Source organism: Oncorhynchus masou, unplaced genomic scaffold (assembly GCF_036934945.1).
Source record: "Oncorhynchus masou masou isolate Uvic2021 unplaced genomic scaffold, UVic_Omas_1.1 unplaced_scaffold_817, whole genome shotgun sequence".
Taxonomy (NCBI): Eukaryota; Metazoa; Chordata; class Actinopteri; order Salmoniformes; family Salmonidae; genus Oncorhynchus; species Oncorhynchus masou.
Window position 1 is genome coordinate 253428 of NW_027014646.1, and position 17283 is coordinate 270710.

The 17283-nt window shown below is 51.9% G+C and overlaps 1 protein-coding gene across 1 annotated transcript in view; it reads left to right on the plus strand.

Annotated features, from left to right (window-relative positions):
• The window catches only part of LOC135537569 (intermembrane lipid transfer protein VPS13C-like), a 94017-nt gene that overhangs the window by 20579 nt on the left and 56155 nt on the right, over positions 1–17283 (plus strand). Inside the window, 5 exon segments of the mRNA XM_064963700.1 lie at positions 5275–5379; positions 5824–5988; positions 6187–6312; positions 13041–13174; positions 15755–15884. Of these exon segments, the coding sequence (XP_064819772.1) occupies positions 5275–5379; positions 5824–5988; positions 6187–6312; positions 13041–13174; positions 15755–15884 (660 nt within the window).

Consider the following 17283-nt stretch of genomic DNA (forward strand, 5'->3'; position numbering starts at 1 on the left):
GAGAGAGGGGGAGTGTGGTGGGGGTACCTGTACCAGACAGGGGGAGAGAGGGGGAGTGTGGTCCCTCCGATGTACCAGACAGGGGGAGACAGGGGTGAGTGTGGTGGGGTACCTGTACCAGACAGGGAGACGTGGAGGGGGAGTGTGGTGGGGGGAGGGGGACCTGTACCAGACAGGGGGAGAGAGGGGTGAGTGTGGGGACCTGCTCTACCTGTACCAGACAGGGGGCTGGGAGAGGGGGAGTGTGGTGGGGTACCTGTACCAGACAGGGAGAGAGGGGGAGTGTGGTGGGGGGTACCTGTACCAGACAGGGGGAGAGAGGGGGTGTGGTGGGGGTACCTGTACCAGACAGGGGGAGAGAGGGGGGAGTGTGGTGGGGGTACCTGTACCAGACAGGGGGAGAGAGGGGGAGTGTGGTGGGGGTACCTGTACCAGACAGGGGGAGAGAGGGGGGAGTGTGGTGAGGGTAACCTGTACCAGACAGGGGAGAGAGGGGGAGTGTGGTGGGGGTACCTGTACCAGACAGGGGGAGAGGGTGAATGGTGGGGGGTACCTGTACCAGACAGGGGGAGGAGGGGGAGTGTGGTGGGGGTACCTGTACCAGACAGGGGTGGAGAGGGGGAGTGGGTGGGGGTACCTGTACCAGACAGGGGGGAGATCAAGGGGGGTGTGGTGGGTGTCCTGTACCAGACAGGGGGAGAGAGGGGGGGTGGTGGGGGTCCTGTACCAGACAGGGGGAGACCAGGGGGAGTGTGGTGGGGGTACCTGTACCAGACAGGGGGAGAGGGGGATGTGGTGGGGGTACCTGTACCAGACAGGGGGAGAGGGGGAGTGTGGTGGGGGCACCTGTACCAGACAGGGGGGGGGAGACTGTACCAGGGAGTGTGGCTGGGGGTACCTGTACCAGACAGGGGGAGACAGAGGAGTGTGGTGGGGGTACCTGTACCAGACAGGGGGAGACAGGAGGGAGTGTGGTGGGGGTACCTGTACCAGACATGGGAGACAGGAGGTGTGTGGGGGTACCTGTACCAGACAGGGGGAGACCCAAGGGGGGGGTCATCCACCTGTACCAGAGGGGGAGGTGGGGGGGTACCTGTACCAGCCCAGTCAGGGGAGTGTGGTGGGGGCCCCAATGGTGCAAACTCCCCAGACAGGGGGGAGGGGGAGTGTGGTGGGGGTACCTGTACCAGACAGGGGGGGGGAGTGTGGTGGGGTACCTTGTACCAGACAGGGGGAGACAGGGGGACCTGTAACAGTGGGGTACCTGTACCAGACAGGGGGAGACAGGGGGGGGTACCTGTAACAGACAGGGGGAGAGAGGGGGAGTGTGGTGGGGGTACCTGTACCAGACAGGGGGAGAGAGGGGGAGTGTGGTGGGGTACCTGTACCAGACAGGGGGGAGAGGGGGGGGGGGTACCTGTACCAGACAGGGGGAGAGAGGGGGGAGTGTGGTGGGGGTACCTGTACCAGACAGGGGGAGAGGGGGAGGGGTACCTGTACCAGACAGGGGGAGTGTGGTGGGGGTACCTGTACCAGACAGGGGGAGGGGGAGTGTGGTGGGGGTACCTGTACCAGACAGGGGGGGGGAGTGTGGGGGGGTACCTGTACCAGACAGGGGGGGAGGGGGAGTGTGGTGGGGGTACCTGTACCAGACAGGGGGAGAGAGGGGGGAGTGTGGTGGGGTACCTGTACCAGACAGGGGGGAGAGGGGGAGTGTGGTGGGGGTACCTGTACCAGACAGGGGGAGAGAGGGGGGAGTGTGGTGGGGGTACCTGTACCAGACAGGGGGAGAGAGGGGGAGTGTGGTGGGGGTACCTGTACCAGACAGGGGGAGAGAGGGGGAGTGTGGTGGGGGTACCTGTACCAGACAGGGGGAGAGGGGGGAGTGTGGTGGGGGTACCTGTACCAGACAGGGGGAGAGAGGGGGAGTGTGGTGGGGGTACCTGTACCAGACAGGGGAGAGAGGGGGAGTGTGGTGGGGGTACCTGTACCAGACAGGGGGAGAGGGAGGTGGTGGGGTACCTGTACCAGACAGGGGGAGAGAGGGGGAGTGTGGTGGGGTACCTGTACCAGACAGGGGGTGAGTGTGGGGGTACCTGTACCAGACAGGGGGAGTGTGGTGGGGGTACCTGTACCAGACAGGGGGAGTGTGGTGGGGGTACCTGTACCAGACTGGGGAGAGAGGGGGAGTGTGGTGGGGGTACCTGTACCAGACAGGGGGGAGGGGGGAGTGTGGTGGGTGGGGGTACCTGTACCAGACAGGGGGAGAGAGGGGGAGTGTGGTGGGGGTACCTGTACCAGACAGGGGGGAGAGGGGGAGTGTGGTGGGGGTACCTGTACCAGACAGGGGGAGAGAGGGGGAGTGTGGTGGGGGTACCTGTACCAGACAGGGGGAGAGAGGGGGAGTGTGGTGGGGTACCTGTACCAGACAGGGGAGAGAGGGGGGAGTGTGGTGGGGGTACCTGTACCAGACAGGGGGAGAGAGTGTGGGGGGGTACCTGTACCAGACAGGGGGAGAGGGGGGTGAGTGTGGTGGGGGTACCTGTATCAGACAGGGAGTGTGGTGGGGGTACCTGTACCAGACAGGGGGAGAGAGGGGGAGTGTGGTGGGGGTACCTGTACCAGACAGGGGAGTGTGGGGGGGTACCTGTACCAGACAGGGGGAGTGTGGTGGGGTACCTGTACCAGACAGGGGGAGAGAGGGGTGAGTGTGGTGGGGGTACCTGTACCAGACAGGGGGAGAGAGGGGTGAGTGTGGTGGGGGTACCTGTACCAGACAGGGGGAGAGAGGGGGGGTACCTGTACCAGACAGGGGAGAGAGGGGGGGTACCTGTATCAGACAGGGGGAGTGTGGTGGGGGTACCTGTACCAGACAGGGGGAGAGAGGGGGTGAGTGTGGTGGGGGGTACCTGTACCAGACAGGGGGAGAGAGGGGGAGTGTGGTGGGGGTACCTGTACCAGACAGGGGGAGAGAGGGGTGAGTGTGGTGGGGGTACCTGTACCAGACAGGGGGAGAGAGGGGTGAGTGTGGTGGGGGTACCTGTACCAGACAAGGTGAGTGTGGTGGGGGTACCTGTACCAGACAGGGGGAGAGAGGGGTGAGTGTGGTGGGGGTACCTGTACCAGACAGGGGGAGAGAGGGGGAGTGTGGTGGGGGTACCTGTACCAGACAGGGGGAGAGAGGGGGAGTGTGGTGGGGGTACCTGTACCAGACAGGGGAGGAGGGGGAGTGTGGTGGGGGTACCTGTACCAGACAAGGGGAGTGTGGTGGGGGTACCTGTACCAGACAGGGTGAGTGTGGTGGGGGTACCTGTACCAGACAGGGGGAGTGTGGAGAGGGGTGAGTGTGGTGGGGGTACCTGTACCAGACAGGGGGAGGAGGAGTGTGGTGGGGGTACCAGTACCAGAGAGGGGTGAGTGTGGTGGGGGTACCTGTACCAGACAGGGTGAGTGTGGTGGGGGTACCTGTATCAGACTGGGGGAGACAGGCCAGGGCAGACGGGTGAACAGATCGCCAGGTGGACTCCAGGCAGTGGGAGAAGGTGTCAGACCCAATTTATTTGTGCAGGCAGATTTCTTGTAGAAGATGCCAGTGGATGGTAGAAGATGCCAGTGGATGGTAGAAGATGCCAGTGGGTGGTAGAAGATGCCAGTGGATGGTAGAAGATGCCAGTGGGTGGTAGAAGATACCAGTGGGTGGTAGAAGATGCCAGTGGGTGGTAGAAGATGCCAGTGGGTGGTAGACGATGCCAGTGGGTGGTAGACGATGCCAGTGGGTGGTAGAAGATGCCAGTGGATGGTAGAAGATGCCAGTGGGTGGTAGAAGATGCCAGTGGGTGGTAGAAGATGCCAGTGGGTGGTAGAAGATGCCAGTGGGTGGTAGAAGATGCCAGTGGGTGGTAGAAGATGCCAGTGGATGGTAGAAGATGCCAGTGGATGGTAGAAGATGCCAGTGGGTGGTAGAAGATGCCAGTGGGTGGTAGAAGATGCCAGTGGGTGGTAGAAGATGCCAGTGGGTGGTAGAAGATGCCAGTGGGTGGTAGAAGATGCCAGTGGGTGGTAGAAGATGCCAGTGGGTGGTAGAAGATGCCAGTGGGTGGTAGAAGATGCCAGTGGGTGGTAGAAGATGCCAGTGGGTGGTAGAAGATGCCAGTGGGTGGTAGAAGATGCCAGTGGGTGGTAGAAGATGCCAGTGGGTGGTAGAAGATGCCAGTGGGTGGTAGAAGATGTCTCTGAACAGCAGGAGGGGGGCTTCAGGGGCTTCAAAGATCCCTGACATTTGTTGGGCCCAAAGGCCTTTTTACTTCACACCTTAGTGCTAATTAAATTTGTTTCTGGTCTGTCCTCTTCAAGCCTGGCAGCTCAGGTCCGGGTTGGATGGTGTCCTCTGGTCTCTGCTGTTTGTTTGCTGGAGCACCTTCTGTATCGTTTGGGAAAATAAAACCTTGGCAGCAGTAGTCTCTCCGGTTAATTTTGGTCAAAATTAGGTTGTAGGTTTGGAGTTTTGATCTGGAGCTAAGGCCGTGCTGTGGAGGGTAGCATCCTGCATATGTCCCTGCCGAAACATCCAAATCTATCCTTTAGTAAAAAAATAAAAAATAAATGTTAAAAAATGTCACATTAAGCTCTCTCTCTGAAGGGGCGTGTCTTTCAGTTCTCTCTCTGAAGGGGGGGCGTGTCTTTCAGTGTCTTCTCTCTCTGAAGGGGGCGTGTCTTTCAGTTCTCTCTCTGAAGGGGCGTGTCTTTCAGTTCTCTCTCTGAGGGGGGGGTCTTTCAGTTCTCTCTCTGAGGGGGGGCGTGTCTTTCAGTTCTCTCTCTGAGGGGGCGTGTCTTTCAGTTCTCTCTCTGAAGGGGGCGTGTCTTTCAGTTCTCTCTCTGAAGGGGGGCGTGTCTTTCAGTTCTCTCTCTGAAGGGGCGTGGTTCTCTCTCTGAAGGGGGCGTGTCTTTCAGTTCTCTCTGAGGGGGCGTGTCTTTCAGTTCTCTCTCTGAGGGGCGTGTCTTTCAGTTCTCTCTCTGGGGGGCGTGTCTTTCAGTTCTTTCAGTGTCTCACGGTGTTTCTCTGAAACCTTTCTGTTCTCCCTGAATTTGATACATCCCAGATCAGACAGTCTTTCATCTTTTAAAGTGAGGTGGGGCGTGTCTTTCAGTGTCTCACGGTGTTTCTCAAAAACCGTTCTGCTCCCTGGTTCCCAGATCAGACAGCATCTTTTAAAGTGTTTTCCCCTCTTAGATCAGCTGCTTCTCTCAGTAACGCTGGGCGTTGTCTTTCTACAGCTGCAGCTCTGTGTGTCCACCAGTTCCTGGTCTGATGGCTTCTCATTGGATACGGTGGGGAGTTATGGGTGTGTCAGATGCCCTGCCAACACCATGGACTACCTGGTGAGGAAATGACAACATAGTAAAAACAGTCACAACTCCAGAATGGTTTTATTTCACACATAATGCTTTATCCAAGTGACTTACGGTGAACACATCCAGTGGCCTCATGCAGGACTCAAACCCTGTGATGATCTGTGTTTTAACTGAGACACGACAGCCTCGTTGTGAAGGACAGACAGTCTGACAGTCTGAGTCATGTGTTTTAACTGAGACACGACAGCCTCGTTGTGAAGGACAGACAGTCTGACAGTCTGAGTCATGTGTTTTAACACGACAGCCTCGTTGTGAAGGACAGACAGTCTGACAGTCTGAGTCATGTGTTTTAACTGAGACACGACAGCCTCGTTGTGAAGGACAGTCTGACAGTATGAGTCATGTGTTTTAACACGACAGCCTCGTGGTGAAGGACAGACAGTCTGACAGTACGAGTCATGTGTTTTGTAGGTTGGCGTCAGCATTCAAATGAGTAGTTTCAACCTGACCAAGATGGTGACCATGAGTCCGTTCTTCACGCTGGTCAACAAGTCTTCCTACGAGCTGGAGGTGGGAGAGGTGCAGACAGAGGAGGGCAGCGTCAACGGGAAGTGGCACTACATCTCCTCTACAGAGGTGAGGACCGACCGTGTGTGTGTGTGAATGTAATAATGAACGCATGATGAGCGTGTGCCTCTGTCTGACTGTTGTCTTCCCTGTGTCTGTCTGTTGTCTTCCCTGTGTCCGGCTGTTGTCTTCCCTGTGTCCGGCTGTTGTCTTCCCTGTGTCCGACTGTCTGACTGACTGACCTTGTTGTCTTCCCTGTGTCTCCAGTGCCTCCCCCTCTGGCCAGAGTTGATCACAGGGAAGCTGTGTGTCAGGGTCGTGGGCTCAGACTCCAAGTCCAAGTCCTTCTTCTTCAACAAGCAGGACAACGGCACCCTGCTGGGCATGGATCAGGTCAGTGTCCCTGGAGATACACCACATATCACTGACCTCACTTCCTGTCTGCTGGGCATGGATCAGGTCAGTGTCCCTGGAGATACACCTATCACTGACCTCACTTCCTGTCTGCTGGGCATGGATCTGGTCAGTGTCCCTGGAGATACACCACATATCACTGACCTCACTTCCTGTCTGCTGGGCATGGACCAGGTCAGTGTCCCTGGAGATACACCACATATCACTGACCTCACTTCCTGTCTGCTGGGCATGGATCAGGTCAGTGTCCCTGGAGATACACCACATATCACTGACCTCACTTCCTGTCTGCTGGGCATGGACCAGGTCAGTGTGACTGGAGATACACCACATATCACTGACCTCACTTCCTGTCAGTGTCCCTGGAGATACACCTATCACTGACCTCACTTCCTGTCTGCTGGGCATGGACCAGGTCAGTGTCCCTGGAGATACACCACATATCACTGACCTCACTTCCTGTCTGCTTGGCGTGGACCAGTCAGCCACATATCACTGACCTCACTTCCTGTCTGTTGGGCGTGGACCAGTCAGCCACATATCACTGACCTCACTTCCTGTCTGCTGGGCGTGGACCAGTCAGCCACATATCACTGACCTCACTTCCTGTCTGCTGGACCAGTCAGCTACATATCACTGACCTCACTTCCTGTCTGTTGGGCGTGGACTAGTCAGCCACATATCACTGACCTCACTTCCTGTCTGCTGGGCGTGGACCAGTCAGCCACATATCACTGACCTCACTTCCTGTCTGCTGGGCGTGGACCAGTCAGCCACATATCACTGACCTCACTTCCTGTCTGCTGGGCGTGGACCAGTCAGCCACATATCACTGACCTCACTTCCTGTCTGCTGGGCGTGGACTTCCCAGTCAGCTACATATCACTGACCTCACTTCCTGTCTGCTGGGCGTGGACTAGTCAGCCACATATCACTGACCTCACTTCCTGTCTGCTGGGCGTGGACCAGTCAGCCACATATCACTGACCTCACTTCCTGTCTGCTGGGCGTGGACCAGTCAGCTACATATCACTGACCTCACTTCCTGTCTGCTGGGCATGGACCAGGTCAGTGTCCCTGGAGATACACCACATATCACTGACCTCACTTCCTGTCTGCTTGGCGTGGACCAGTCAGCCACATATCACTGACCTCACTTCCTGTCTGTTGGGCGTGGACCAGTCAGCCACATATCACTGACCTCACTTCCTGTCTGCTGGGCGTGGACCAGTCAGCCACATATCACTGACCTCACTTCCTGTCTGCTGGGCGTGGACCAGTCAGCTACATATCACTGACCTCACTTCCTGTCTGCTGGCGTGGACCAGTCAGCCACATATCACTGACCTCACTTCCTGTCTGCTGGGCGTGGACCAGTCAGCCACATATCACTGACCTCACTTCCTGTCTGCTGGGCGTGGACCAGTCAGCTACATATCACTGACCTCACTTCCTGTCTGCTGGGCGTGGACTAGTCAGCCACATATCACTGACCTCACTTCCTGTCTGCTGGGCGTGGACCAGTCAGCCACATATCACTGACCTCACTTCCTGTCTGCTGGGTGTGGACCAGTCAGCCACATATCACTGACCTCACTTCCTGTCTGCTGGGCGTGGACCAGTCAGCCACACATCACTGACCTCACTTCCTGTCTGCTGGGTGTGGACCAGTCAGCCACATATCACTGACCTCACTTCCTGTCTGCTGGGTGTGGACCAGTCAGCCACATATCACTGACCTCACTTCCTGTCTGCTGGGCGTGGACCAGTCAGCCACATATCACTGACCTCACTTCCTGTCTGCTGGGCGTGGACCAGTCAGGTACATATCACTGACCTCACTTCCTGTCTGCTGGGCGTGGACCAGTCAGGTACATATCACTGACCTCACTTCCTGTCTGCTGGGCGTGGACCAGTCAGCCACATATCACTGACCTCACTTCCTGTCTGCTGGGCGTGGACCAGTCAGCCACATATCACTGACCTCACTTCCTGTCTGCTGGGCGTGGACCAGTCAGCCACATATCACTGACCTCACTTCCTGTCTGCTGGGCGTGGACCAGTCAGCTACATATCACTGACCTCACTTCCTGTCTGCTGGGCGTGGACCAGTCAGCTACATATCACTGACCTCACTTCCTGTCTGCTGGGCGTGGACCAGTCAGGTACATATCACTGACCTCACTTCCTGTCTGCTGGGCGTGGACCAATCAGCTACATATCACTGACCTCACTTCCTGTCTGCTGGGCGTGGACCAGTCAGCTACATATCACTGACCTCACTTCCTGTCTGCTGGGCGTGGACCAATCAGCTACATATCACTGACCTCACTTCCTGTCTGCTGGGCGTGGACCAGTCAGGTACATATCACTGACCTGATCTTTAACAGGTTCATTCACTGACAACAGAACACATTCTCATTTACAAGTCATTACCTTTGTTGTCTGTCTGCAATGGCCTTGAAGGATCAGATGCATCTTTCCAATGTTGTTTCTTATCAACTGTGACCTCACTTCCTGTCTGTTGTATGGAGATGTTCTTATCAACTGTGATCTCTCTTCCTGTCTGTAGTATGGAGATGTTCTTATCAACTGTGACCTCTCTTCCTGTCGGTTGTAGTATGGAGATGTTCTTATCAACTGTGACCTCTCTTCCTGTCTGTTGTAGTATGGAGATGTTCTTATCAACTGTGACCTCTCTTCCTGTCTGTTGTAGTATGGAGGTGTTGTTTCTTATCAACTGTGACCTCTCTTCCTGTCTGTTGTAGTATGGAGATGTTGTTTCTATTAAACTGTGACCTCTCTTCCTGTCTGTTGTAGTATGGAGGTGTTGTTTCTATTAAACTGTGACCTCTCTTCCTGTCTGTAGTAGTATGGAGGTGTTGTTTCTATTAAACTGTGACCTCTCTTCCTGTCTGTTGTAGTATGGAGGTGTTGTTTCTATTAAACTGTGACCTCTCTTCCTGTCTGTAGTAGTATGGAGGTGTTGTTTCTTATCCACTGTGTCCTCACTTCCTGTCTGTTGTAGTATGGAGGTGTTGTTTCTTATCCACTGTGTCCTCACTTCCTGTCTGTTGTAGTATAGAGGTGTTGTTTCTATTAAACTGTGACCTCTCTTCCTGTCTGTTGTAGTATGGAGGTGTTGTTTCTATTAAACTGTGACCTCTCTTCCTGTCTGTTGTAGTATGGAGGTGTTGTCATCCCCTGTGATCTCTCTTCCTGTCTGTTGTAGTTTGGAGGTGTTGTTTCTATTAAACTGTGACCTCTCTTCCTGTCTGTTGTAGTCTGGAGGTGTTGTTTCTATTAAACTGTGACCTCTTCCTGTCTGTTGTAGTATGGAGGTGTTATCATCAACTGTGACCTCTCTTCCTGTCTGTTGTAGTATGGAGGTGTTATCATCAACTGTGATCTCTCTTCCTGTCTGTTGTAGTATGGAGGTGTTGTTTCTATTAAACTGTGACCTCTCTTCCTGTCTGTTGTAGTATGGAGGTGTTATCATCAACTGTGACCTCTCTTCCTGTCTGTTGTAGTATGGAGGTGTTGTTTCTATTAAACTGTGACCTCTCTTCCTGTCTGTTGTAGTTTGGAGGTGTTGTTTCTACTAAACTGTGACCTCTCTTCCTGTCTGTTGTAGTATGGAGGTGTTGTTTCTATTAAACTGTGACCTCTTCCTGTCTGTTGTAGTATGGAGGTGTTGTTTCTATTAAACTGTGACCTCTCTTCCTGTCTGTTGTAGTATAGAGGTGTTGTTTCTATTAAACTGTGACCTCTCTTCCTGTCTGTTGTAGTATGGAGGTGTTGTTTCTATTAAACTGTGACCTCTCTTCCTGTCTGTTGTAGTATGGAGGTGTTGTCATCCCCTGTGATCTCTCTTCCTGTCTGTTGTAGTTTGGAGGTGTTGTTTCTATTAAACTGTGACCTCTCTTCCTGTCTGTTGTAGTCTGGAGGTGTTGTTTCTATTAAACTGTGACCTCTTCCTGTCTGTTGTAGTATGGAGGTGTTATCATCAACTGTGACCTCTCTTCCTGTCTGTTGTAGTATGGAGGTGTTATCATCAACTGTGATCTCTCTTCCTGTCTGTTGTAGTATGGAGGTGTTGTTTCTATTAAACTGTGACCTCTCTTCCTGTCTGTTGTAGTATGGAGGTGTTATCATCAACTGTGACCTCTCTTCCTGTCTGTTGTAGTATGGAGGTGTTGTTTCTATTAAACTGTGACCTCTCTTCCTGTCTGTTGTAGTTTGGAGGTGTTGTTTCTACTAAACTGTGACCTCTCTTCCTGTCTGTTGTAGTATGGAGGTGTTGTTTCTATTAAACTGTGACCTCTTCCTGTCTGTTGTAGTATGGAGGTGTTGTTTCTATTAAACTGTGACCTCTCTTCCTGTCTGTTGTAGTATGGAGGTGTTGTTTCTATTAAACTGTGACCTCTCTTCCTGTCTGTTGTAGTATGGAGGTGTTGTTTCTATTAAACTGTGACCTCTTCCTGTCTGTTGTAGTATGGAGGTGTTGTTTCTATTAAACTGTGACCTCTCTTCCTGTCTGTTGTAGTATGGAGGTGTTGTTTCTATTAAACTGTGACCTCTTCCTGTCTGTTGTAGTATGGAGGTGTTGTTTCTACTAAACTGTGACCTCTCTTCCTGTCTGTTGTAGTATGGAGGTGTTGTTTCTATTAAACTGTGACCTCTCTTCCTGTCTGTTGTAGTTTGGAGGTGTTGTTATCCCCTGTGACCTCTCTTCCTGTCTGTTGTAGTTTGGAGGTGTTGTTTCTATTAAACTGTGACCTCTCTTCCTGTCTGTTGTAGTTTGGAGGTGTTGTTTCTATTAAACTGTGTCCTCTTCCTGTCTGTTGTAGTATGGAGGTGTTGTTTCTACTAAACTGTGACCTCTCTTCCTGTCTGTTGTAGTTTGGAGGTGTTGTTTCTATTAAACTGTGACCTCTCTTCCTGTCTGTTGTAGTATGGAGGTGTTGTTTCTTATCAACTGTGACCTCTCTTCCTGTCTGTTGTAGTATGGAGGTGTTGTTTCTATTAAACTGTGTCCTCTCTTCCTGTCTGTTGTAGTTTGGAGGTGTTGTTTCTATTAAACTGTGACCTCTCTTCCTGTCTGTTGTAGTATGGAGGTGTTGTTTCTTATCAACTGTGACCTCTCTTCCTGTCTGTTGTAGTATGGAGGTGTTGTTTCTATTAAACTGTGTCCTCTCTTCCTGTCTGTTGTAGTTTGGAGGTGTTGTTTCTATTAAACTGTGACCTCTCTTCCTGTCTGTTGTAGTATGGAGGTGTTGTTTCTATTAAACTGTGACCTCTCTTCCTGTCTGTTGTAGTATGGAGGTGTTGTTTCTATTAAACTGTGATCTCTCTTCCTGTCTGTTGTAGTATGGAGGTGTTGTTTCTTATCAACTGTGACCTCTCTTCCTGTCTGTTGTAGTATGGAGGTGTTGTTTCTACTAAACTGTGACCTCTCTTCCTGTCTGTTGTAGTATGGAGGTGTTGTTTCTTATCAACTGTGACCTCTCTTCCTGTCTGTTGTAGTATGGAGGTGTTGTTTCTATTAAACTGTGTCCTCTCTTCCTGTCTGTTGTAGTTTGGAGGTGTTGTTTCTATTAAACTGTGACCTCTCTTCCTGTCTGTTGTAGTATGGAGGTGTTGTTTCTATTAAACTGTGTCCTCTCTTCCTGTCTGTTGTAGTATGGAGGTGTTGTTTCTATTAAACTGTGACCTCTCTTCCTGTCTGTTGTAGTTTGGAGGTGTTGTTTCTATTAAACTGTGACCTCTCTTCCTGTCTGTTGTAGTATGGAGGTGTTGTTTCTATTAAACTGTGACCTCTCTTCCTGTCTGTTGTAGTATGGAGGTGTTGTTTCTATTAAACTGTGACCTCTCTTCCTGTCTGTTGTAGTATGGAGGTGTTGTTTCTATTAAACTGTGACCTCTCTTCCTGTCTGTTGTAGTTTGGAGGTGTTGTTTCTAATAAACTGTGACCTCTCTTCCTGTCTGTTGTAGTTTGGAGGTGTTGTTTCTATTAAACTGTGACCTCTCTTCCTGTCTGTTGTAGTATGGAGGTGTTGTTTCTATTAAACTGTGACCTCTCCTCCTGTCTGTTGTAGTATGGAGGTGTTGTTATCCCCTGTGACCTCTCTTCCTGTCTGTTGTAGTATGGAGGTGTTGTTTCTATTAAACTGTGACCTCTCTTCTTGTCTGTTGTAGTATGGAGGTGTTGTTTCTATTAAACTGTGACCTCTCTTCCTGTCTGTTGTAGTATGGAGGTGTTGTTTCTATTAAACTGTGACCTCTCTTCCTGTCTGTTGTAGTATGGAGGTGTTGTTTCTATTAAACTGTGACCTCTCTTCCTGTCTGTTGTAGTATGGAGGTGTTGTTATCCCCTGTGACCTCTCTTCCTGTCTGTTGTATGGAGGTGTTCTTATCCCCTGTGACCTCTCTTCCTGTCTGTTGTAGTATGGAGGTGTTGTTTCTATTAAACTGTGACCTCTCTTCCTGTCTGTTGTAGTATGGAGGTGTTGTTTCTACTAAACTGTGACCTCTCTTCCTGTCTGTTGTAGTATGGAGGTGTTGTTTCTACTAAACTGTGACCTCTCTTCCTGTCTGTTGTAGTTTGGAGGTGTTGTTTCTACTAAACTGTGACCTCTCTTCCTGTCTGTTGTAGTATGGAGGTGTTGTTTCTATTAAACTGTGACCTCTCTTCCTGTCTGTTGTAGTATGGAGGTGTGATAGTCGACGTGAACATCTCAGACAGCTCTACTGTGATCAGCTTCACTGACTATTATGATGGAGCTGCTCCAGCTCTCATAGTCAACCACACACCCTGGGTTGTCATCACCTACAGACAGAGGTGAGACTGAACCTGACCCTTAACCCCTAACATAGTCAACCACACACCCTGGGTTGTCATCACCTACAGACAGAGGTGAGACTGAACCTGACCCTTAACCCCTAACATAGTCAACCACACACCCTGGGTTGTCATCACCTACAGACAGAGGTGAGACTGAACCTGACCCTTAACCCCTAACCCTAACATAGTCAACCACACACCCTGGGTTGTCATCACCTACAGACAGAGGTTAGACTGAACCTGACCCTTAACCCCTAACCCTAACATAATCAACCACACACCCTGGGTTGTCATCACCTACAGACAGAGGTTAGACTGAACCTGACCCTTAACCCCTAACCCTAACATAGTCAACCACACACCCTGGGTTGTCATCACCTACAGACAGAGGTTAGACTGAACCTGACCCTTAACCCCTAACCCTAACATAGTCAACCACACACCCTGGGTTGTCATCACCTACAGACAGAGGTGAGACTGAACCTGACCCTTAACCCCTAACCCTAACATAGTCAACCACACACCCTGGGTTGTCATCACCTTCAGACAGAGGTTAGAATGAACCTGACCCTTAACCCCTGACCCTAACATAGTCAACCACACACCCTGGGTTGTCATCACCTACAGACAGAGGTGAGACTGAACCTGACCCTTAACCCTTAACCCCTAACCCTAACATAGTCAACCACACACCCTGGGTTGTCATCACCGACAGACAGAGGTTAGACTGAACCTGACCCTTAACCCCTAACCCTAACATAGTCAACCACACACCCTGGGTTGTCATCACCTACAGACAGAGGTGAGACTGAACCTGACCCTTAACCCCTAACCCTAACATAGTCAACCACACACCCTGGGTTGTCATCACCTACAGACAGAGGTTAGACTGAACCTGACCCTTAACCCCTAACCCTAACATAGTCAACCACACACCCTGGGTTGTCATCACCTTCAGACAGAGGTTAGAATGAACCTGACCCTTAACCCCTGACCCTAACATAGTCCACCACACACCCTGGGTTGTCATCACCTACAGACAGAGGTTAGACTGAACCTGACCCTTAACCCCTAACATAGTCAACCACACACCCTGGGTTGTCATCACCTTCAGACAGAGGGTAGACTGAACCTGACCCTTAACCCCTAACCCTAACATAGTCAACCACACACCCTGGGTTGTCATCACCTACAGACAGAGGTGAGACTGAACCTGACCCTTAACCCCTAACCCTAACATAGTCAACCACACACCCTGGGTTGTCATCACCTACAGACAGAGGTTAGACTGAACCTGACCCCTAACCCTAACATAATCAACCACACACCCTGGGTTGTCATCACCTACAGACAGAGGTGAGACTGAACCTGACCCTTAACCCTAACCCATATCCCTAACCTATAGCCCAAACCGTAACCCATATTCCTAACCCATATCCCTAACCCATAGCCCAAACCGTAACCCATATTCCTAACCGTAACCCATATTCCTAACCGTAACCCATATCCCTAACCGTAACCCATATCCCTAACCGTAACCCATATCCCTAAACCATATCCCTAACCCTAACCCATATTCCTAACCGTAACCCATATTCCTAACCCATATTCCTAACCGTAACCCATATCCCTAACCGTAACCCATATCCCTAACCGTAACCCATATCCCTAACCGTAACCCATATCCCTAACCGTAACCCATATCCCTAACCGTAACCCATATCCCTAACCGTAACCCATATCCCTAACCGTAACCCATATCCCTAACCGTAACCCATATCCCTAACCGTAACCCATATCCCTAACCCATATTCCTAACCCATATCCCTAACCGTTACCCATATTCCTTAACTGTAACCCATATTCCTAACCGTAACCCATATTCCTAACCCATATTCCTAACCGTAACCCATATCCCTAACCGTTACCCATATCCCTAGCCGTAACCCATATCCCTAACCGTAACCCATATTCCTTAACCGTAACCCATATCCCTAACCGTAACCCATATTCCTAACCCATATCCCTAACCGTAACCCATATTCCTAACCGTAACCCATATTCCTAACCCATATTCCTAACCGTAACCCATATCCCTAACCCATATCCCTAACCGTTACCCATATCCCTAGCCGTAACCCATATCCCTAACCGTAACCCATATTCCTTAACCGTAACCCATATTCCTAACCCATATCCCTAACCGTTACCCATATTCCTTAACTGTAACCCATATCCCTAACCGTAACCCATATCCCTAACCGTAACCCGTATCCCTAACCCATATCCCTCACCGTAACCCATATTCCTAACCGTAACCCGTATCCCTAACCCATATCCCTCACCGTAACCCATATCCCTAACCGTAACCCATATCCCTAACCGTAACCCGTATCCCTAACCCATATCCCTCACCGTAACCCATATTCCTAACCCCGGCCCTTACAATACAGTATTTGAATTCCTGTAGTAACACAGTGCTGTTTTTTCCCCTCTGGCCATGACAAGTGGAGGACCCTGAGTTGTGTTTAGTTGGACTTTCTCTTCTGCGTTTGACCTGACCTTCTTTATCCCCAGCTGTTCCACAGAGAGCAGAGCGCTGAATCCTGGAGAAGCCCAGAGGTTTGCCTGGGACAACCCTGCAGGGGTCCGCAAACTCAGCTGGAAGTGTCAGGAGCACGGCAGTGGAGAACTGGACCTGGTTAAGGTAACACACCCAGCCATGCCAACTGGGAGGACTGGTCCTGGTAACACACCCAGCCATGCCAACTGAGAGGACTAGTCCTGGTTAAGGTAACACACCCAGCCATGCCAACTGAGAGGACTGGTCCTGGTTAAGGTAACACACCCAGCCATGCCAACTGAGAGGACTAGTCCTGGTTAAGGTAACACACCCAGCCATGCCAACTGAGAGGACTGGTCCTGGTAACACACCCAGCCATGCCAACTGAGAGGACTGGTCCTGGTTAAGGTAACACACCCAGCCATGCCAACTGAGAGGACTGGTCCTGGTAACACACCCAGCCATGCCAACTGAGAGGACTGGTCCTGGTAACACACCCAGCCATGCCAACTGAGAGGACTGGTCCTGGTTAAGGTAACACACCCAGCCATGCCAACTGAGAGGACTGGTCCTGGTAACACACCCAGCCATGCCAACTGGGAGGACTGGTCCTGGTAACACACCCAGCCATGCCAACTGAGAGGACTGGTCCTGGTAACACACCCAGCCATGCCAACTGGGAGGACTGGTCCTGGTTAAGGTAACACACCCAGCCATGCCAACTGAGAGGACTGGTCCTGGTTAAGGTAACACACCCAGCCATGCCAACTGAGAGGACTGGTCCTGGTAACACACCCAGCCATGCCAACTGAGAGGACTGGTCCTGGTTAAGGTAACACACCCAGCCATGCCAACTGAGAGGACTGGTCCTGGTAACACACCCAGCCATGCCAACTGAGAAGACTGGTCCTGGTTAAGGTAACACACCCAGCCATGCCAACTGAGAGGACTAGTCCTGGTTAAGGTAACACACCGAGCCATGCCAACTGAGAGGACTGGTCCTGGTTAAGGTAACACACCCAGCCATGCCAACTGAGAGGACTGGTCCTGGTTAAGGTAACACACCCAGCCATGCCAACTGAGAGGACTGGTCCTGGTAACACACCCAGCCATGCCAACTGAGAGGACTGGTCCTGGTAACACACCCAGCCATGCCAACTGAGAGGACTGGTCCTGGTTAGGGTAACACACCCAGCCATACCAACTGAGAGGACTGGTCCTGGTAACACACCCAGCCATGCCAACTGAGAGGACTGGTCCTGGTTAAGGTAACACACCCAGCCATGCCAACTGAGAGGACTGGTCCTGGTTAAGGTAACACACCCAGCCATGCCAACTGAGAGGACTGGTCCTGGTTAAGGTAACACACCCAGCCATGCCAACTGAGAGAACTGGTCCTGGTTAAGGTAACACACCCAGCCATGCCAACTGAGAGGACTGGTCCTGGTTAAGGTGCCAACTGAGAGGACACCCAGTAACACACCCAGCCATGCCAACTGAGAGGACTGGTCCTGGTAACACACCCAGCCATGCCAACTGGGAG